Consider the following 22,255-nt stretch of genomic DNA (forward strand, 5'->3'; position numbering starts at 1 on the left):
TCAAGCTACCTAACTTCACTCCTTCCACCTTTGAATTCCATGCCGTCACAGTAACCCATCCTATACAATTAACCATTGTTGTTCTCTACCGTCCAACAGACGCCTTGGGGGACTTCTTGGAGGAGTTAGATCATCTCCTCTCACACATCCCTGAAACTGGCCCTCCTGCTGTACTTCTCGGAGACTTCAACCTCCAGACTGGGAAGACATCTGAACTAACATCTCTGTTAACCACCTTTGCTTTCTCACTGTCTCCATCCCCACCAACTCATAACGCTGGCAATGTCCTTGATCTCATATTCTCAAGGAACTGAACTACTTCTAACCTCTCTGTAAACCCGCTCCACACATCCGATCACTTCTTAATTTCATTCTCTCTACCCTTTTCCAAACATAACAACCTAATCTCTTTTAATTCTGCACCTGTCCGCCGTAACCTCCGTTCCCTCTCCCCCTCTACCTTTGCCTCATCGGTGCTCTCAGCCCTCCCTTCCTCTGACTCGTTCCAACTCCTGCCTCCAAACTCTGCTGCAGAAACTCTCCTCTCTACTCTCTCATCCTCTGTGGACTCTCTCTGTCCTCTCACATCTCGGCAGGCTCGTCAGTCCCCTCCTGCTCCCTGGCTAAATGACGCACTGCGTGCTAATAGAACCATCCTTCGGGCTGCAGAGCGGAAACGGTGGAAATCCAAAAGCCATGACGACCTCCTAACCTATCAGGCTCTCCTTTCCTCTTTCTCTGCTTCGATCTCTCAGGCAAAAAGCACTTTCTTTCAAGATAAGATCCAATCTTCCTATTCCAATCCCCAAAAACTATTTTCCATATTCTCCACCCTCTTGGACCCCCCCAAAGCTCCTTCCCCCTCCTCCCTTCTGTCAAGCGACTTTGTTAACCACTTTGAAAAAAAGATTGATGATATTCGCTCTTCTTTTTCTGAACCACCGCTGGGTCACCAGACCCTCCCTTCACCCACACACTAACCTCCCCCCTCCCTCCAAGTGAGGTTCTTACCCTCATTACTTCTGCCCGTCCTACCACCTGTCCTCTGGACCCTATCCCCTCAAACCTCCTTCAGACTATTGCGACTGATATTCTACCGTTTCTCACCCATTTCATCAACACTTCTCTAACTTCTGGTCACTTTCCAAACAGTCTCAAGGAGGCAAGAGTAAACCCTCTCCTAAAGAAACCCACTCTCAACCCGTCTGCTGTTATAAACTACAGGCCTGTCTCTCTCCTCCCGTTCCTGTCTAAAACACTTGAACGCGCTGTCTTTAAACAACTCTCCTGTTATCTCCATCAGAACAACCTTCTGGATCCGCACCAGTCTGGTTTCAAGGCAGGTCACTCAACAGAAACTGCCCTCCTTGCTGTCACTGAGGAACTGCACACTGCTAAAGCAGCCTCCTTCTCCTCTGTCATCACCCTTTTGGACCTGACTGCTGCATTCAACACGGTGAATCATCAGATCCTCCTTCGCACTCTCCAAGAACTTGGAGTTTCAGGCACTGCACTTTCCCTCCTCACCTCATACCTCAAAGACCACACCTACAGGGTAACTTGGAGGGGGTCCGAGTCCGACCCTTGTCAATTAACTACAGGGCTCTGTTCTCGGTCCCCTCCTCTTCTCCTTGTACACAAACTTGCTCGGATCTGTCATTCCGGGAAAAGATTGTCCCACTCTTGACCTAACAATCAACATCTGCACCTCTATTGTTTCCCCGACTGAAATTGCAACGAATCTGGGTGTGACCTTCACTGCAAACGTCGCTGCAACAACCCGCTGCTGTAGATACACACTTTACAACATCAGGAGGATACGTCCCCAGCTGACCCAGAAAGCGACGCAGGTTCTGCTCCAGGCTCTCGTCATCTCACGCCTAAACTACTGCAACTCCCTCCTGGCTGGTCTACCTGCATGTGCCATCCGACCTCTGCAGCTCATCCAGAATGCAGCGGCTCGTCTGGTCTTCTACCTTCCTAAATTCTCCCACACCACGCCGCTCCTCCGCTCCCTTCACTGGCTTCCGGTAACTGCTCAAATCCACTTCAAGACACTGGTACTTGCGTACCATGCTGCGAATGGATCTGGCCCTTCCTACATCCAGGACATGGTTAAACTGTACACCCCAGCACGTGCACTCTGCTCTGCATCGGCCAAACAGCTCGCTGCTCCCGCACTGCGAGGGGGACCCAAGTTTCCATCAGCAAAAAGACGTGGGTTTGCTATCCTGGCTCCAAAATGGTGGAATGAGCTCCCCATTGAAATCAGGACAGAAGATAGCATACACATCTTCCGGCGCAGACTGAAAACGCATCTCTTTCGACTCCACTTCGAGCGATTGAATTACTAACAAAGCACTTACAGTTGGGCAAAAAAGTATTTAGTCAGCCACCAATTGTGCAAGTTCTCCCACTTAAAAAGATGAGAGAGGCCTGTAATTTGAGACAAAATGAAAAAAAAAAATCCAGAAAATCACTGTCTGATTTTTAAAGACTTTATTTGCAAATTATGGTGGAAAATAAGTATTTGGTCAATAACAAAAGTTCATCTCAATACTTTGTTATACCCTTTGTTGGCAATGACAGAGGTCAAACGTTTTCTGTAAGTCTTCACAAGGTTTTCACACACTGTTGCTGGTATTTTGGTCCATTCCTCCATGCAGATCTCCTCTAGAGCAGTGATGTTTTGGGGCTGTCGCTGGGCAACACGGACTTTCAATTCCCTCCAAAGATTTTCTATGGGGTTGAGATCTGGAGACTGGCTAGGCCACTCCAGGACCTTGAAATGCTTCTTACGAAGCCACTCCTTCGTTGCCCGGGCGGTGTGTTTGGGATCATTGTCATGCTGAAAGACCCAGCCACGTTTCATCTTCAATGCCCTTGCTGATGGAAGGAGGTTGTTACTCAAAATCTCACGATTCATGGCCCCATTCATTCTTTCCTTTACACCAGTGGTCACCAACCTTTTTAAGCCCAAGATCACCGACCTCGGCCTAGGTGACAGGCGAGATCTACCTATTGCAGAATTGAGTGGAAAAGACGGCCCAGACAATGCTTCCAATTTGAGGCCTTTTATATAGGCTAATTGCATCTGAATTACTCTTACAATGAAGGCTCCATAATCAGCTCACGGCATATAGGCAGGGGTAAAGTGCTATTGGGGGGCAGACCTCACCTCCTCAAGGGGGGTCCGGGGGGATGCTCCCCCGGGAAGATTTTTTTTAAATATTGAAGTTGAAAGCATCAATCTGGTGCACTTTGAGAGCAACATGAAGAGATCTATGGATACCTCTCTCAGCACCCATATGAAACAGAACTGTAAACAGATTTTCTTTTTCTTTATGGATATTTTACAAATCACATTAAACTGTATTCTTGTTTTACTGCCATATAGTAGGCTATTTCATACCTGTTTTTCATTTATTGTCTTATTGTTTGTATAACTATAATGATCATATGAAGGTGTGCCGCGGAAATAATCTTTTGAATAATTTGTGACACAACTGTTCTAAACACTCAAGAGTCCTTTAGCTCACCTGAGCCCCTCAGTCTGACAGGAGAGGACTCTCCTCCAGCTTGTTGTGGAAACAGCTCCTTATGTCCGTTAGTGCAGCTAGCTAACCAGATGCTAACATCACGGTCCCCGCTAGCACCGGTCCCTCTCTCTCCCTCACTCCCTCTCTATCACACTAAATGCGCTATCACCACACACAAACAGAGCCGAGCTTGAATGACACAAGCACACGTATATTTCCATGCAACTCTCTGATTGGTCTGGTGTGTTGCCTCGGTTGCGTTCACTGAACACGGGAAATTACAGTCCTGCCGTCGTCTCTTGTGTCATCATGAGGTTCACGTAAAGCACGGTTAATGTACTATATTATTGAGGTGTCTCAAATATACGTCAATCAAGTGGCACCTGCTAACGGGGTGGTGGATGATAGGTTTACATCTAAAAACATATTTTTCAAACATTATTATTTTAATTTAATTTTGTTACTTTTTTTTTTACGGCCCGCAATCTACCCGCACCACACGGTCGATCGCGATCGACTGGTTGGCGACCACTGCTTTGCACGGATCAGTCGTCCTGGTCCCTTTGCAAAAAAACAGCCCCAAAGCATGATGTTTCCACCCCCATGTTTCACAGTAGGTATGGTGTTCTTTGGATGCAACTCAGCATTCTTTCTCCTCCAAACACGTCTAGTTGAGTTTTTACCAAAAGGTTCTATTTTGGTTTCATCTGACCATATAACATTCTCCCAATCCTCTTCTGGATCATCTAAATGCTCTCTAGCAAACTTCAGACGGGCCTGGAAATGTAATGGCTTAAGCAGGGGGACACGTCTGGCACTGCAGGATTTGAGTCCCTGGCGGCGTAGTGTGTTACTGATGGTAGCCTTTGTTACTTTGGTCCCAGCTCTCTGCAGTTCATTGACTAGGTCCCCCCGTGTGGTTCTGGGATTTTTGCTCATCGTTCTTGTGATCATTTTGACCCCACGGGGTGAGATCTTGCGTGGAGCCCCAGATCGAGGGAGATTATCAGTGGTCTTGTATGTCTTCCATTTTCTAATAATTGTTCCCACAGTTGATTTCTTCACACCAAGCTGCTTACCTATTGCAGATTCAGTCTTCCCAGCCTGGTGCAGGTCTACAATTTTGTTTCTGGTGTCCTTTGACAGCTCTTTGGTCTTGGCCATAGTGGAGTTTGGAGTGTGACTGTTTGAGGTTGTGGACAGGTGTCTTTTATACTGCTAACGAGTTCAAACAGGTGCCATTAATACAGTTAACAAGTGGAGGACAGAGGAGGCTCTTAAAGAAGAAGTTACAGGTCTGTGAGAGCCAGAAATCTTGTTTGTTTGTAGGCGACCAAATACTTATTTTCCACCATCATTTGCAAATAAATTCTTTAAAAATCAGACAATGTGATTTTCTGGATTTTTTTGTTTCCCTCACTTTGTCTCTCATAGTTGAGGTATACCTAGGATGAAAATTACAGGCCTCTCTCATCTTTTTAAGTGGGAGAACTTGCACAATTGGTGTCTGACTAAATACTTTTTTGCCCCACTGTATATACTAGTAAAGGACTGGCTTATCTAAAGCCAGTTGAGTAGCACTTTAAATGTTTTAGCTCTATGAAACCTGATGTACGATATGATTCTGTTTTCTTCAAGTTTGTATTTTGTTGGTCGAACGCACTTATTGTGAGTTGCTTTGGATAAAAGCGTCAGCTAAATGCAATGTAGTGTAATGCATCCCATAATATGGCTGGGTCTGTGTTGTTATTGTTTTCCTCTAAGTATTTCTGTATTCCATCTTTGATTTGTTCAACAACCAATTTGTTATTCAATATGCCCACGTTCAATCTCCATAATGTGTCTCTCCGTCTGCACCCCACTTTAATATTCAAGTAGATTGCACAATGATCAGACACGTCAGCCAGTCCAATTTGACAGTCCTGTATTTTATCCCTATTTTCCTTCTGCATAAAAAAGTAATCAATCCGTGAGTGTACTACCGAGTAATAACTGAAATCCTTTTCTTTGGATTAAGGTCCCTCCATACATCAAAGAATCCCATTTCTTCCCAAGTGTTTTTCACCAGCTTTGTAATAGGTTTTTTAATTCTCTTACAGTTTTTTGTTTCCAGATCATAATCCATTATCAAATTGAGATCTCCCCTACTTATACATATTCCCTCTGTTTCTACTGCTATCAGATCAAGCAAGGCCCCAAATAAATACTTATCACTCTCAGGCAGGGGCGGATCTAGACAAATATTCATGGGGTGGCAAGAGGGTGGAAGGAGAATTTGAGGGGTGGCATCCCCTGGCAGAAGTATATTCTGATTTAATCGCAGTCATATCAATCAATGTTAACTTGGAAAGCCACAATATTGATATTTTAACTCAATAACATTAGGTGAGATTATTGTGGCACATCAGTAAAGCCTTAAATATAAATATATAAGGTGGCACACGTAATTTAATGAATTTTAACTGATTGAGTTGGTTTAACTCTTAGACCAGCAGGGGTACCAAATATGCAGACTGCTGCAATAAGTACATTAATTAACTGTCTCATCGATGTGTGTCTGTATGAATATGATAATATTAACAACCATATTATTCCTATCAGCTGTCAATCACAGTTATGATTCACATCTTCAGTGTTATTATTAAATAAACTATATTTTTTGGAGGAGTTAATGATGAACGTTCCTCAAGATGCTTGCCCACCCTCCTTCAAATTTGAAAGACCAGTAATTACTATCATAATTCAAAAGAATCAAAGGAACAGTTCAGCGCCACACAACTTCATTGCAAACAGTTACAACCTTGACTTTACATCAGAAAGAACAAACATTAAAGAAATGACTAACTGCATCAGTTAGGGTTAAAAAAAACTGTATTCAGCTAAAACATACATCGCTGCAGTTATTATCCAGTGGAATGCCCGTACCTACTGGCCTAGTTAAATCAAAGTGCTTACTTTTTTTTGGCTGGGCAGTGAAGTTTTACACACCGTCTTATTTAACTTTCTCAGGACTTGAAACTGTTTTTTGGGGGCAGACCCCCACAAAGAAGAAACATATATTTATGTAAGGTCATCATCTTAACAGTTTATTATTCTCATCGACTCATCCGTGAGCAGAGCATCAAGTTGGCATGTCTATAACAGCTGAATGTGGCGATTACCATCTTGATCAGCAAAACGCCACACAAACTTAATAAGATTTAAAGCTATGGTGCGTTTTGATTCAATGCTGAGTACAGCTAAACTTGACAGGCTCCTCTTTGTCATAGTAGACCGCAAACAGTTGCAGCGCCAAAGTATTTGTGTTGGGTAATCTATGGTAGGGCTGCTAACCCATACAGTGGTGGGGCTCAAGTCAGTATTTGCAATGTAATTACATACAGGCTCCCCTTGACAGTGAAACGCCACGCGTGAGGTTTAGATTATTTCCCTGTCTCAATCCAAATTGAACTGTATGAAATAAAAAGGCACATTTGTCTTGTATTAAATAAAAAGGGCGACCTGGAGCCAATCCTGCAATTTCCTCACAGGTGAAAGAGTTGAAAACCCAACTCCAGCAGGGGGATCTGGGGGGATTCTCCCCCATTTTTTGCATTCACTTGCACTCGGACATTAGAGATTTTTTCTCATAAATGTCCGATGAGCCACAACTTTTCTTTCAAAACAAAGCTGCCAAATGGGGTGGCAGCTGGGGTGGCAAGGCATTTTTCTGAGGTGGCAGGTGCCACCCCGTAGAACCGCCACTGCTCTCAGGTGGTTTATATATGTTCACCAATGTTACTTTAGTTTTGTCAATTGTCCCTTTCACAATAATATATCGTCCCTCTCTATCTTTTATTTATTTTTGGTACTCAAATTTGACTGCATTAGAAATTAAAATTGCTGCTCCTCTTTTACGTGCGTTAGAGTGGGAGCTGTAAAAGGTGTTTTTGAATCCAAATTGTTTTAATTGTTCATGTTCCGTTTGTGAAAGGTGGGTTTCTTGTAGGAAAGTAATCTGTGACTTTTCTTTTTTTGATTTTCGTTATAATTGTTGCTCTTTTTTTCGGGTTTCCCAAACCATTAACGTTAAGGGAAATAAGCTTAATTCCGTCTTGTTTGTTAGTCATAGGTTGATTTTCGTTCAGTCATTTTGTAGTGTCTCGCACTCAGGTTAACAGTGATATAGCTATTGGCACTTAACAACATTGAAAACAAGAAAACATTTCTAAACGACGTCCAAATAGAGGTGTCAACAACCCTCGGATGTTGACTCACCTCTTGTTCTGAGGGGTAAAGTCTTCCATATGGGAAGGGCCCCCAGCTAGTAGTAGGATAAAACCCAAATTGAGTTAAACTGCCCATACTAGGCTTATAACACAGGCAGCTATGTTTCATTCCCTTTTTAAGCCAACATGCCATATATCAATATGTCACTTCTAATTTCAAAACTAACAGTTCTTAATGTTTTTGAATAACATTACAAGGATAAATTCTTATCTTTTTCCATAATGCGTCAGGCTGAAGAGGAGGACTTTCATTCTGTGTTGTTTTCTTAATGTTCGAATTCTCGCAGCAGTCCTCTCGCCCGTTTGCCTGTCTGCGATGTTCTGTTGTTTCCGACGCGTGTCCAAGTCTCGATCCCCGTGGGTTTGAGCACGCCGCGGCCAGCGTAGCCTCTCGTGCCGTATATTCTCAAATTGTTCTGTCTGGATCTCGATTCCATATCATCCATAAAAGTTTCCATAAACTTGTGTTCTTTTATTATTTCCTGCATATCGCTTTTTGCCTCGCTAGGCTACTCCAGAGCTCAAACTCCTCCGTGCAATTCACAACGGCTTCTATTTTATCATTTTGCTGTCCAACTTCTGTGTGTATTTTTACCAGTTTCTGGCTAACGTCTTCTTTGAATTCTGTCAGCTCGTTTTTTATTTGAGTGGCGATGTCCTCCTTAAAGATGGTCAAGTCAGTTTCAGCTCGCTTCGCATGGCTTCGATTTGCTTGCTAATGCTGTCCAGATTAGCTTTTGGTTTAGCCATTGCTGTGCTAGCTTCTGCAGTTAGCCTGTCCTTTTCTTTGTTAATATTAGTTTTTTCTTTACCTTGACGGTTCTCGCTTTTCTTATTCCTTGCTTTTGTTGACCCTCCGCTCATTATCAACTGTCCAGGATGTTTTAATTTTCGAGTTAGGCGGAGTTTATTCTGTTGGCATAAGGGAGCTCACTGTTCAAACGACCACAATGCTCAGCTGTCCATCCATTGTATCTTTGTCTTGTGACTGAAAGGGCCAAAGGCTAGACCTACTTTGGTTGAACTATGTGGCTGCGTCCCTGCTTTTGACAAATAGGTGTATGATGTGACATGCGAGATTGACTGAAAATTCTAAATATTGGTCATGTTGGTAGGATTGGGTAGGTGTGGTGTTACTTGTTGGTACATGGGTTGGGGGGGGGGGGGGGGGTTAGTGCCCAAGGGCCCCTGGAGGTACTAATCCGGCCTTGGATATCAGTCCTTAAAAAATAGACGAGGCAAACTACACGAGACGGAGTACAGAGAGGAGGTCCGAACCCTGTGGGGGAGAGAAGGCTGCGGCTGTAACACATGGTGCCAGGATAACAAACTTCATCTCACAGCAGCAACACACAGGAGCTGATTGTGGAGGTTCAACATAGACTCCAGAGGCCTGTACGACGAAGCCGAAATTTCGCTTAGCAAGCTAACTTCAGTTAAAGCTTTAGGGTTTCCGGTCCTATGACTCCACGCTGGTTCACTTCTTAGCAGGCTAGATCTCCATGGTAACTTATGCTGAGCGGCTAACCTGGGGGGTATACTACGAATCTAGTTCAACCTATCCTGGATATGTTTTGAGTTATCCGGTTGACTTAATCCAAAACAAAGCCGCTCTCGCTAAACTGTCCTACAACGCTGGCTATCAACTCGTTCGCTCAAGCCAGCTGTGTCCTATCTAGTTAGGTGCACGTTCACATAAAAGGGGTGGTATCTGGAGCATTCGACCAATCACAAACATGGAGAAGCGTACTGGCAGCGCAGCGTCATACTTCCTGAATGAAAAGTCAACTATAATATTAGTCAAATATGAAGAAGTTAAACTTTAAACATCCATGACTTAAACACTTTATCCAGGATAAAAGCCACATAGCTACACCTGCAAGGTGAATACAGCTGGTAAAAGAAAAAGTGTTTGAATGCGTACATTAACAGGTTTATGATATCACTGCCCTTTCTAAGACACGATCTGACTTTAATTACATTTGACTCGAGTGTTTCGTCAACTTAATGTGTTGCTTAAAATAATACTTATGCATACAGTATGTGACACTGTGAGTGTTGCACAGCCAGATACGGCTCAGCTGACTCAGATAAGGAAATATATGATATATTATGATGTGATATGATGTGATATGAATGATAATGGGACACATCGACGTCTGCACTCACAGTGCCGCGGACTGTAGGCAACGTAATGTTACTTTGAACGGGTAACTTATGTTGTGGCAGATATTTAATTAAGCTTTCTTAATAGTATAATAGTTATAATAGTCAGATTGCTCTGAAGATGGGAGGTGATATTCTATTCATTTTCACGTTCACACAGTCGGTGATTTTGGCCGGCCGTCTTTCCTGCAACGGCAGTTTAAACTGTATTTCCTCCGCACACTGAGCTCTGATTGGTCAGCAGGCGGGATGCTTTCGCTGAGCTGATCTCTTATCCTGGAACCTATCCTGCTTCGGAGCACAGACTAGGTTCCAAGATAAGTCACCATGGAGATCTAGCCCGCTAAAAAGTGAACCAGCTTCTTAGTACCGGAAATCCCAGAAGTCATCTTGCTAAACAAAAATCCTGCTTCGTAGTATACCCCCCTGGTCCGGAGCAGGGGGGTATACTACGAAGCAGGATTTTCGTTTAGACGGCCGGCCAAAATCACCGACTGTGTGAACGTGAAAATGAATAGAACATCACCTCCCATCTTCAGAGCAATCTGACTATTATACTATTATGTTAAGAAAGCTTAATTAAATATCTGCCACAACATAAGTAACCGGATCAAAGTAACATTACGTAGCCTACAGTCCGCGGCACTGTGAGTGCAGACGTCGATGTGTCCCATTATCATTCATATCACATCATAATGTATCATACATTTCCTTATCTGAGTCAGCTGAGCCGTATCTGGCTGTGCAACACTCACAGTGTCACATGCTGTATGCAGAAGTATTATTTTAAGCAACACATTAAGTTGACGAAGCACTCTAGTCAAATGTAATTAAAGTCAGATCGTGTCTTAGAAAGGGCAGTGATATCATAAACCTGTTAATGTACGCATTCAAACCCTTTTTCTTTTACCAGCTGTATTCACCTTGCAGGTGCACCTATGTGGCTTTTATCCTGGATAAAGTGTTTAAGTCATGGATGTTTAAAGTTTAACTTCTTCATATTTGACTAATATTATAGTTGTCTTTTCATTCAGGAAGTATGACGCTGCGCTGTCGCTTCTCCATGTTTGTGATTGGACGAATGCTCCAGATACCACACCTTTTATGTGAACGCGCACCTTACTAGATAGGACACGGCTGGCTTGAGCGAACGAGTTGATAGCCAGCGTTGTAAGAGAGTTTAGCGAGAGCGGCTTTGTTTTGGATTAAGTCAACCGGATAACCCAAAACATATCCAGGATAGGTTGAATTAGATTCGTAGTATACCCCCCAGGTTAGGTTGCAGGATAAGGGATCAAGTCAGTGAAAGCACCGCCTGCTGACCAATCAGAGCTCAGTGTGCGGCAGGCCTGGAATTTCGTCATTTTAGGGGCAAGGCCACTTGGCCTTTTGAGTTGTCAATTTTTTAAGGGCACAAAGGCCAAAAGCCAGGGCACCAAGGCCATAAATTAAAACAATGATTTAACATACGATATGAAGTGACTACGATTGTATATGCATTTACAATACTTTTATATATGTTTATTAAGCATTCAATGGACACCAAATTGCAATTAAACAAATTCTTTATGAAAACTACAAAGGATTCTTATAGCACAGACATGTTTGGCTCACTGTGAGACTGTGGTAGTGGGCCTACGTCAAGGTGCGTCCTTATTCTGAGTCACTTGAAGATGGAGATGATGACGAGTCAGGGAGATTTGGACTTTTGGGGTTCCTTTGACCATAGGGATGAATATTGGGTCTCCTTTTGTTGATGCCAGCTGCCCACCATCTTGCCACAGCTTCATCACTTTGATATTCAGCAGGAGCACAACCCTGGGATTTGATGAGGAGTAGATCTTCAATTGTTGAAGTGTGCAGGCTTAAACGCCAATCGCCCTGCATTCTCTTCATTACTGAGAACTGCCGTTCAACTTGAGAGGTAGAGACAGGAAAAACTAGGACTATTTGTATTAGGTGCAGCAGATTGGGGTACATTCTTCCCTTCTCCAACAAGAATCTGGACCATAATGGGAGGAAAGTTTCCCTACTATGGTGACGCACAATGTCGTGTTTGGCTCTGAACCATTCTTTGTCTACCTCAGGCACATTGCAGCCATTTTTGGTCAGGAGGGGCTCGAAGTGTTTACACAAATGATGGATTTCCTCCTCCCCAAACTCCTCTAAGAAATTTGGTTCTGTTGGGAAATTGATGGGATCGAATATTTCGGCAGCCAGGAGTACAGGGTCGGTGGAGAAAGTAGAGAATCTCTCACCAATGGCCGCAATGATGTTGTCAACTATGTTTTTCCTTGACAGAAGGAAGGCTTTGGCAGAAACATTGGACTTTCTGATGTTAATATCATTGTATGCAAATTCCTCACTGGTGGTTGTGAAGGACTCAAGCACTGGACGGAGATAGGGGCCTGGCTTCTCTGTTTGTTTGCGTAGCGCATCCTGTGCAGCCAGGATCCTGCTAGGCACACACGACAAGGGCAGTTGATTGCCTTGGAAATTCAGTGAGAGTTCAGCCAAGTCAGATAGAAGATCCTGATACAGTGCCATGTGAAGAATAAACTTTGGTGAGGTCAACTGCCTTAACACTGCCCTGATCTTTTCTTTGTCTGGTGATGCCTCATCCTGTCTTTCCTGGAGGTGGGTAACAATGCTTCTGTAGTTTTTTGTCGCAAGACAGGAAACAGCCCTCCTCCTGTGATCTATCCACCTGGTCCCCATGGAGCGAGCTGGTTTAATGACGTGCTCCTCCAGTTCCTCTCCAATGGCCTTCAACTCCCTCCATTTTTTGGGAGAACGACGGTAGAGAGAGTAAATCTTCATGAGCAGGTCATCAATCTTGTTCAAAGAAAAACAGAAAATACAGAATTAAATAGGCATTATTAAGGCATTAATCAGACATTGTATTACAAATTCTATTTTCATATTTTATAGAAGAATTACTCCTCCTACCTGTTCAAAGTATGTGCCCTTGAAGGCATCCTTCAGACATAGCTCTAGTCTGTGGGCAATGCAATGTACTTTAAGCATCCACGGCACATGTCCCTGTAGTTTGGTGAGGACACCATTTGTCTTCCCAAAATTGACTGCTGCACCATCAGCTGCTGTTGCTGTCAAGCAGCCACTCAGATCAATGTTGTTGTCTGCACACTTTTCCATAATGGCCTCAAATATTCCATCTGCATTACATGCTGTTGGCTCTGCAATACTTTAAAAAATAGGGAACACAAAAAAGAAATTAAGAATTAGGTCTTCTTACTATTAAATAAGTGAAAATGTAATTACAATCACCTGAACCTATGTAAAATCATTACATTCTTTCTCTCAATTGTTCTGCCCTTTTCTAATTAATTGTAAAGCAAAAAAACAAACAAACATATTTTTACATCTATATAGTAGACTATTTGTCTCTCTTATTCTTACCCAAGTATTTTGATCGCGTTTTGAAAATTGGGCGATATAAACGGGCAGCAAACTTTGAACTTCCGTCTGCGATCGCCGGTGGTCAAATAAGTCTGCTCAGAGGTCTTTGACAGCTAACAACACAGCGCTGACTGCTTAGCACTAGATAATAATAAAAAAAGAACACAACTGCAACATAACTTATCCAAGTAGTAACAAAAACACTTCAAAATATTATTATGCATTACCATACGAGCAAGAAATAGTAATGTTATCCATAAAATTACACTTAAAGCTGGACAAATGAAAAACTTAACGGCAAACAGGATCATCACAAAACCTTACCTCACCTCAGCCTTTTCTTGAGCGGAGAATCAGCTAGCTAGGTCCTAAACCGTCCTACGCACACGGACGCGTGAGGGGGTGGGCGGAGATAGGTCCTAGACTGATGTCAACTGTCATCATAGACCGTCCGAGCGGTGCATTCCAGGCTCAAATCAAGCGCACCGCTGATTTTTTTTTCCTCCTTCAAAATATGCTGGTGTTGAAGCCGTGTCAGAAAAGAGGCAGACTGCTAAACCACAAAACTTAGTCAGAGAGGGCATCAAGGCCACTGTGGCCTTATGGCAGATATCATTTTTAAGGGCACAAGGCCAAAGTGGGAGGGCACCCTCGTGGCCCTCGTGAAATTCCTGCCCTGGTGTGCGGAGTTTAAAGCGATCAAGTCATATTACAGGAGAAAGGAAATACAGTTTAAAATGCCGTTGCAGGAAATCTTCAGAGAAATCTGACTAATATAACATCAGCGTTAAGAAAGCTTACTTAAATATCTGCCACAACATAAGTAACCGGATCAAAGTAACATTACGTACTGTACAGTCCGCGGCACTGTGAGAGCAGACGTCAATGTGTCCCATTATCACATCATAATGTATCATATATTTCCTTATCTTTTTTTTTTTTATATTACATTTCATTTAGCTGACGCTTTTATCCAAAGCGATTTACAATTACAGGGACATTCTCCCTGGAGTAACTAAGGGGCTAAGTGCCTTACTCAAGGGCACATAGTGGTGGTGTTCCTGGTGGGATTTGAACTCACAACCTTCCGATCTTCACCCCCACCTCACTATCCATTAGACCACTACTATCTGAGTCAGCTTCTTGAGCCTTATCTGGCTGTGCAACACTCACAGTGTCACATACTGTATGCAGAAGTATTATTTTAAGCAACACATTAAGTTGACGAAACACTTGAGTCAAATGTAATTAAAGTCAGATCCACTCGTGTCTTAGACGGGGCAGTGATATCATAAACCTGTTAATGTACGCATTCAAACCCTTTTTCTTTTACCAGCTGTATTCACCTTGCAGGTGCAGCTATGTGGCTTTGATCCTGGATAAAGTGTTTAAGTCATGGATGTTTAAAGTTTAACTTCTCCATATTTGTCTAATATTATAGTTGACTTTTCATTCAGGAAGTATGACGCTGCGCTGTCAGTACGCTTTTCCATGTTTGTGATTGGTCGAATGCTCCAAATACCACCCTTTTCATGTGAACGTGCACCTAGCTAGATAGGCAAAGCTGGCTTGAGTTAACGAGTCGATAACCAGCGTCGTCGGACCGCTTAGCGAGGCCGCGTTTGTTTTGGATTAGGTAAAATGGGTAACTCAAACATATCCAGGTTATGTTGAACCGGCTTTGTCGTACAGACCTCTGGAAGCTTGCGCTATTTGTATTTTTATTGTTGTTTTTTTATATATATTGTCTTATTTATGTCTTGTAATCGCACTGTTGAGGAACTTGCGATGTAAGTTTTCATACATTACATAATTAAACCATAGTTGCGTAATGCGTATGTGTTATGACAATAACCCTTCAAATCGTCAAACTACATTGGCCATCTTCCATCAGAAAAATCTGAAAAGTTTATAAAGGCAACATTTGAGGCCAGTGACTATTTGCTCGAAAAATACGTGGAAAACCACAATTTAGGGTGAGTAGCTAAAGTATATCCTAAAATATGTAGATTAAATTAGGGAATGTCTAACAGTGAAGTGAGTGTGGTTGTTACAATAGGAAGATAGCAGTGTAGATCAGTGGTTCCCAACCTTTTTTCCCAAGAGCCCCCCCAAATGACTCCACACACACACACACAAGGGGGGGGGGGGGCGCAACAGCGGTAATTAAAGTTTCAAAGTCTCAAAATGCTACAACTACTGTCACAAACTGGATGAATGTGAAGTATGTTGTTAAAGGAGGATGAAAGCGTAATGAAGGAGCACTATTGGAGTGACTTTGATGGTTGTTATTGGACTCAGGATTAATTCATTGGGATTCCCGCTGTATGAAGAAATTAAAGGATGGCGCAAGTGGAAACAATTCACAAAGGGATTAAACTGTTTAAAACCTAAAACACATGCTCAAAGTAAGCCGGATTTTGCCGATGTGTTAATGTGGATTCAAATGTCGTAAATAATCTACAAAATGGAGGAGACCGATCTGATCGGAACAACTGTGACAAATAATCCAACTGAAACCGGCATGGACAATGACTATGTTTTAAAAATGCGCTTATCCAGAAAAGCCTGGTTTGGACACTTTACGCGCATAAGAAACATTTATATTAAAGAAACAATTATACATTTCTGTCTTTTTAATGCCTATAATAGCTACTAACTTGAATTTGTATTCAAATTAATTAATCAATTATTTTTTATATTTTATTGTAATGTATAGACAAGGCTTTTAGTGAAAATCATGTATTGCGTTATAATTATATGTAAAAAAAAAAATCTAAATATGCTATTTGGCCTCAAATCACCTGAGGCCTGGCGCCCCCCCTGCGATCTTTGGCGCCCCCCCAAGGGGGGGCCCGTCCCCCAGGTTGGGAACCACTGGTGTAGTAGATGACCAGCACTAGCCTATGTTGTTTATTCACAGGCTACTTTGTCCTAACTTGCTGAAACAACAAATGTTCAGTGAACTTTATTCCTCTTTCAACCTGTAAGATCTTGTTAATGTTTGATTCCAACAATGTTTTGTTTTCTCTACAGTTGTTGCCAAGCTGCAAGTCGATACGTTGATGTATTTTATTTCCCCATGTCATATAAATACCAAAGATACTTGTCGTTGTTTTAAATCGTGTGAAAACTAATTATCCTCTCTCCTCTCTGCCCCTCTCCAGAATCGACCTCCTGTGGCCTCAGTCTGCTGTCAGAGAGGGTGCAGTGCTAAGGCTCAAGGAAATGACCCGTGACCTTAATGGCCTCTACCAGTGTGAAGCATCTAACCAACATGGAAGTAAACAACAACAGCTCTGTGTGTATGTGGCTTTGACTCCAGGTAAGGTCTGTAAATGTTTTATTGGGTTTGGATTTGTTCTTGTCACGATCTGTCTGTGTTTTGTTTTGTCTTGTATTTTTCTGTCTTTGGTTTCCTGTTTTATTTTGATAAGTGTTCACCCCCTGTCTTGCACTCACCCTAACAGAAGGAACCAACCAAAGATGGGCCAAGCAGATCCATTTGAGGTGGATTTACTTAATTTGAACTTTTCATTGGCTTGCTGCTATGGTAGGTGGAGGAGAGCGTCCAGTGTTCAGCAGAAAGAGACTGCTCTGGCAGATGCGCACCAGGTGGCAACAGAGGAGCCATGTTTAGTGAAATTCTTACCTGACTGTATTTTGGACTTCCTCTCGACATGTGTTTCCCGGCCTGCTAGCCCCAGTCATGCTAGCCCCCTGCTTCTTCTTCATTTCCTGCTCGTGTCCAGGATCCGTTCTCGGGTACTCGTCTGGCTTTTGGAGGTCCACGGAGCCTCCAAAAGGCTCCTAAGAGAAGGAGTTGCAAGTCCAGACTAGCAGCCCGAGCCCCTGAAGCCATGCTTTGGGCTCCGGTACAGGCCCCAGCAGCCATGGTTCCGGCCCCAGTTCTGGCCCCAGCAGCCATGGTCCCAGCCTCAGTTCTGGCCCCAGCAGCCATGGTTCCGGGCCCAGTTCCGGCCCACAAAGCCATGGTTCCGGCTCCAGTACCGGCCCACACAGCCATGCTTCCGTGCTCCATTACCTGGCTTACACAGCCAGGGTCCAGGCTTCTGTTCCGTGCCCAACAGCCATGGTTCCGGCTCCAGAACCGGCCCCAGCAGCCATGGTTTCGGCTCCAGTACTGGCTCAACGGCCGACGCCAGCTCCCCGTGTCCTGTCGGCGTACCGGCCGACTCCAGCTCCTCGTCTCCTGTTGGCTCTCCGGCCGACGGCAGCTCCCCGTGTCCTGTCGGCGTACCGGCCGACTCCAGCTCCAGCTCCTCGTCTCCTGTTGGCTCTCCGGCCGACGGCAGCTCCCCGTGTCCTGTCGGCGTACCGGCCGACGCCAGCTCCCCGTGTCCTGTCGGCATTCCGGCCGACTCCAGCCCCCCGTGTTCTGTCGGCGAACCGACCGTCAAGTCTCCTCTTAATTCCCTTCTCAAGTCCCCTCTCAAGCCTCCTTTCAAGTCACCTCTCGAGTTCCCCCTCAAGTCACCTCTCGAGTTCCCCCTCAAGTCACCTCTCGAGTTCCCCCTCAAGTCACCTCTCGAGTTCCCCCTCAAGTCACCTCTCGAGTTCCCCCTCAAGTCACCTCTCGAGTTCCCTCTCAAGTCTCCTCTCGTGTCCTCTCTCATGCCCCCTCTCGAGTTCCCTCTCAAGCCTCCTTTCAAGTCACCTCTCAAGTTCCCCCTCAAGTCACCTCTCGAGTTCCCCCTCAAGTCACCTCTCGAGTTCCCTCTCAAGTCTCCTCTCGAGTCCCCTTTCAAGTTCCCTCTCGAGTCCCCTCTCAAGTCACCTCTCGAGTTCCCTCTCAAGTCACCTCTCGAGTTCCCTCTCAAGTCACCTCTCGAGTTCCCTCTCAAGCCTCCTCTCAAGTCACTTCTCGAGTTGCCTCTCAAGTCACCTCTCGAGTTCCCTCTCAAGTCACCTCTCGAGTTCCCTCTCAAGTCACCTCTCGAGCCCCCTCTCGAGTCCCCTCTCGAGTCCCCTCTCGAGTCCCCTCTCAAGTCCCCTCTCGAGTCCCTACTCGAGTCCCTTCTCTTGTCCCTACTCAAGTCCCTACTCAAGTGCCGTTGGAGGTCCCGCCAACTCCATGTCCTGTCCCGCCTACTGCTCTTCTACCGGGGGTCCTGCCAACCCTGTGTCCTGTGCCGATAGAGGCCCCGCCGACTACTCTTCTGCCGGGGGTCCTGCCAATTCCATGTCCTGTCCCGTTGGGGGTCCCGCCAACGACTCTTCTGCCGGGGGTCCTGCCAACCTCATGTCCTGTCCCGTTGGGGGTCCCGCCGACTACTCTTCTGCCGGGGGTCCTGCCAACCCTGTGGCCTGTGCCGTTGGAGGCCCCGCCGACTACTCTTCTGTCGGGGGTCCTGCCAACTCCATGTCCTGTCCCGTTGGGGGTCCTGCCGACTGCTCTTCTGCCGGGGGTCCTGCCAACCCTGTGGCCTGTGCCGTTGGAGGCCCCGCCGACTACTCTTCTGTCGGGGGTCCTGCCAACTCCATGTCCTGTCCCGTTGGGGGTCCCGTCGACGACCCTTCTGCCAAGGGTCCTGCCAACTCCATTTCCTGTTCCGTTGGGGGTTCCGTTGACACCTCCTCCGCCGGGTTTCCTGCCAACACCATGTCCTGTCCTGTTTCGGGTCCCATCGACACCAGCCCAAGTTCCGTCCAGGGTCTCGTCTACGTCTGACCCACCAGGGGTTCCACCTGCTCCTGCCCGTCCTTGTGCCTGGCCCCCTGAGTTCCCCAGCCGCGGTCTTTGCCCTCGATCCCGGCCCCCTGACTTTCCCCGGCCGCGGTCTTCGCCCTCGAGCCCGGCCCCCTGAGTGCCGCGGTCTTCGCCCTCGAGCCCGGCCCCCTGACTTTCCCGGGCCGCAGTCCTCGCCCTCGGGCCCGGCCCACTGACTCGTCCAGCCGCTGCCTTCACCCTCATGCCCGGTCCCCTGAGTTTGCCCGCTGTGGCCTTCGCCCCTTTTTGAACTCTGCCTTGCCCCCGGCCCGTCCGCCCGAGACCCCCACCATGGACTCTTTCTTGCCCCCGGGTCGTCCGCCCGAGACCCCCACCATGGACTCTGCCTTGCCCCCGGGCCGTCCGCCCGAGTACCCCTTCTCGGCTTCTGTTTTGCCCTGGGATGTCCGTCTGAGTTTTTTCTGTCTGTCATTGTTGGTTCCTTGTTTGTCTGTGACTGTGTTCACGGGGTAGTGTTCTGTTCGTCACCGTGTTAACCTTGAAATAAAGGTATTTTCTGTGTAATCTGCATTTGGGTCCTGCCTGCTTCACTCACCCTAACAGTTCTTAATTCTGTGTTTTTGTTTTTGATTGTTTTGTGGATGTATTGCTACAAAATGAATTTATGTTTGAAGTGTAACCTATGGAGTACAAAGGAGAAGCTTATACAGCTAGTCCTGGAGTTGAATCACAGCATGTATTTAACTTGGATAACTCCTGGATCTTTCTCTGTGGAGCTATTGTAGCCATGACTACCTGAAAGGTCAGACCAGGACACAAAATGGTGTTTGTGGGATTTGGAATGTTTCGGTATCCGCCCAGGAGCTAAAGGCATGTCCGTTTCACCCTCCCATCCCTGAGAATGAGACTTAGAGGGAGAGTTAGAAAATGCAATATGGGTTACTTTCAGCCAACACTCCACTGCAGGAAATGATCATGAGGTCTGAGGAAACATGAAGTTTTATTTTTTGAATTAATCTGTTTCCTATTTCCTAACTGCTGTTTTATGGTAGACGTTCAGTTACTGCTTTTAGGAATCAGTCAAAAGCAACAGCCAAACTATACTATCATAAGTATTTCTCAAATGAAATAGAAAAATAAAATATAGTGTCCCAGATGAAAGGTGCTTGCTTTATGAATACAAGATGGGATATAAACATGTTTATAAAAAATGAAATGAAGAAATTAAATGATGCCTGGAGAAGTGCTCAGTCTATCTCCAAGAATGTCTGTCCGACTGTTAAAAACATTATGAAGGTCTCATTGTGGTAGGCGGGAGAGAGTTGAGCTGAGGCCTGACAGCACTTCTTGGAAATGCTTGACTAATGACACATCACAGTGTTTCCCCTAGGTTTACTGCTTTGGGGGGTTTGCTGCCTGAGCGGGGTGGCGTGGCATTGGGATATATATTTTTTAAATCCTCTGGAGCAGAGAGAGGAGCTGTGGATTATTGTTATTGATTAATGCATCAGTGTTTCTTAGGGTCAAAAACACTAAACTCACAACTTAAAATGAAAGCGTTTAGTTTATTTGAAAAAAGAGCACATGTTCAATTTGAAAAGTGACAGTAGATATAGATTAGTTGCTATTTGGTGCTATATATATATTTATATAAAAAAGAATTATAATATATATTTTTTAAACACCTTGAATTTCAGGGGGGGCGTGGGGCTCCGTTGGCGGGGCGCAGCGCCCCTCCAGAGACTATTAAAATGCTTTTTGATTTCATAACAAAAATTACATCAATTCAGAAAAGGAAACACAGAAACAGGGAACTTGCTGCTTGTATTAGTAAATTATGCTAATGTTGGCTTGTTGAAGCATTAAAATGCATTTAGGTTAATCATGTACTTACTCAGGAACTTGATCCCACCAAGCATGTATTAAGAGATGACATTTTTGTATCTGTTCTATATACAGTTTAATAAAAAAAAACTAGCAAGTTAAAATGAGATTTTAAAGTAAAATTAATTAAAATACATAAAACTTGTTAGTACACTAAGCCACAGTACGAAGCCACACTTCAGCTGTTGTAAAACACTGAGGAAAAACACATTTATATTTATTTTATTTTATAAGTTTGATCTAAATAGCTTTTTCTCCTGTGTTTATGACCTTACAACAGCTGGAAAAAATATGGGTACTGTTACTAAGTTTAAACAGTAATATGTGTAGCAAAAATGTTTTGCTTGATATTATAATAACAATTTAGGCCACAAGAGGCTGACAAGCAAATAATTATTCAACAGGAAAAAATCACATGGCAAAACCTTTTTTCACATGTAGACCTTGTTTTTTTAATTCTGTTACTGTAGGCCATAAACACAGGATAGACAATTATGTAGATCAGACTTAGGAAGTCGATCACCAGAAACTTATTTTCTTAATTCCCTTTCAGGGCTTCCATATTTGTAATGAAAGAGGAGTCAATTTTCCCTCTCCAGTTTTCTCTAGTTTAACCCAGAGCTCCTAGTCTGACTTGGTCAGTTTGACTGCCAGAGATATGCCCAGCCTAAAATAAATTCATTTTTAATATATTAGGCTTTAAGTTGGGATCAGATTTGGTTAGATCTACCTTTTTTATAAACTGCAAGTGTTGAATTCCTGTTTCTCTATATACACGTTTGTCTGTCTCTCTCCAGGAAACTGCACTGCTTGTTGGGTCTTATTCAGCCTTTTGTTCATCCTGATTGTCGCTGTGGCTGCAGTAGGGTACCTTTACAAATCTGGAAGGATTCAATGGTACTAATAAATACAGATGTTCTAAAAACACTTAACTGCAATAGACATTTTCTCTGCCAATCATACCGGCAATTACTGTTTAACTATGTATATGAGTTCTTTAATATTAATTGGTGGTTAATTATCCAGGAGCGGAGACAGGCAGCCGGTCCCAGGAAATTCACCTCCACCTGAAGAGGGGGAAGTTTTACGAGAATCCAATCAATAAAGTATGTATAATAGGTAATTTGTTCAATTTAATTTTGTGAGATCTGTGTTCCTCAAAAACAACTATCTAACCTTTTTTAATGCGGCTAGTGTTTAAAGTATTACATGTGTTTTTTGTCTCTTTTTTTAGATGCTCTTTTATAAAATACATTTACACTGTTGGCATACTCATTTAAAAAGTG

At 44.2% G+C, this 22,255-nt stretch overlaps 2 protein-coding genes across 7 annotated transcripts in view; one reads left to right on the plus strand and one right to left on the minus strand.

The window, feature by feature from the left end:
- Positions 1 to 22,255, plus strand: part of LOC307029422 (nectin-3) — a 46,454-nt gene that overhangs the window by 18,094 nt on the left and 6,105 nt on the right. Inside the window, exons 5-7 of one of the 4 annotated variants that reach the window (XM_079665392.1) lie at positions 16,561 to 16,718; positions 21,767 to 21,866; positions 21,996 to 22,088. In XM_079665392.1, the coding sequence (XP_079521518.1) occupies positions 16,561 to 16,718; positions 21,767 to 21,866; positions 21,996 to 22,074 (337 nt within the window). In that variant the 3' untranslated portion in view covers positions 22,075 to 22,088. Of the gene's footprint in view, positions 1 to 16,560; positions 16,719 to 16,863; positions 19,656 to 21,763; positions 21,867 to 21,995; positions 22,089 to 22,255 lie in introns of those variants that run through there. The other 3 variants (XM_079665393.1, XM_079665391.1, XM_079665394.1) reach the window with 3 other exon arrangements.
- On the minus strand, positions 11,518 to 14,027 carry LOC307029419 (zinc finger protein 862-like). Of its 3 annotated transcripts, XM_079665384.1 has the most exons (4): positions 13,718 to 14,027; positions 13,394 to 13,534; positions 12,923 to 13,178; positions 11,518 to 12,808 (listed from the first exon to the last, which is right to left on the minus strand). In XM_079665384.1, exons 3-4 carry the CDS (start codon positions 13,127 to 13,129, stop codon positions 11,627 to 11,629), a joined length of 1,389 nt encoding a protein of 462 aa, XP_079521510.1. In that variant the 5' UTR covers positions 13,130 to 13,178; positions 13,394 to 13,534; positions 13,718 to 14,027; the 3' UTR covers positions 11,518 to 11,626. The 3 variants fall into 3 exon arrangements, with proteins under 3 accessions (XP_079521510.1, XP_079521512.1, XP_079521511.1); XM_079665386.1 differs by lacking the exon at positions 13,394 to 13,534 and having other exon boundaries at positions 13,723 to 14,027; XM_079665385.1 differs by lacking the exon at positions 13,394 to 13,534.

This window comes from Notothenia rossii (genome assembly GCF_949606895.1).
Source record: "Notothenia rossii genome assembly, chromosome: 2".
In the NCBI taxonomy this organism is placed as follows: Eukaryota; Metazoa; Chordata; class Actinopteri; order Perciformes; family Nototheniidae; genus Notothenia; species Notothenia rossii.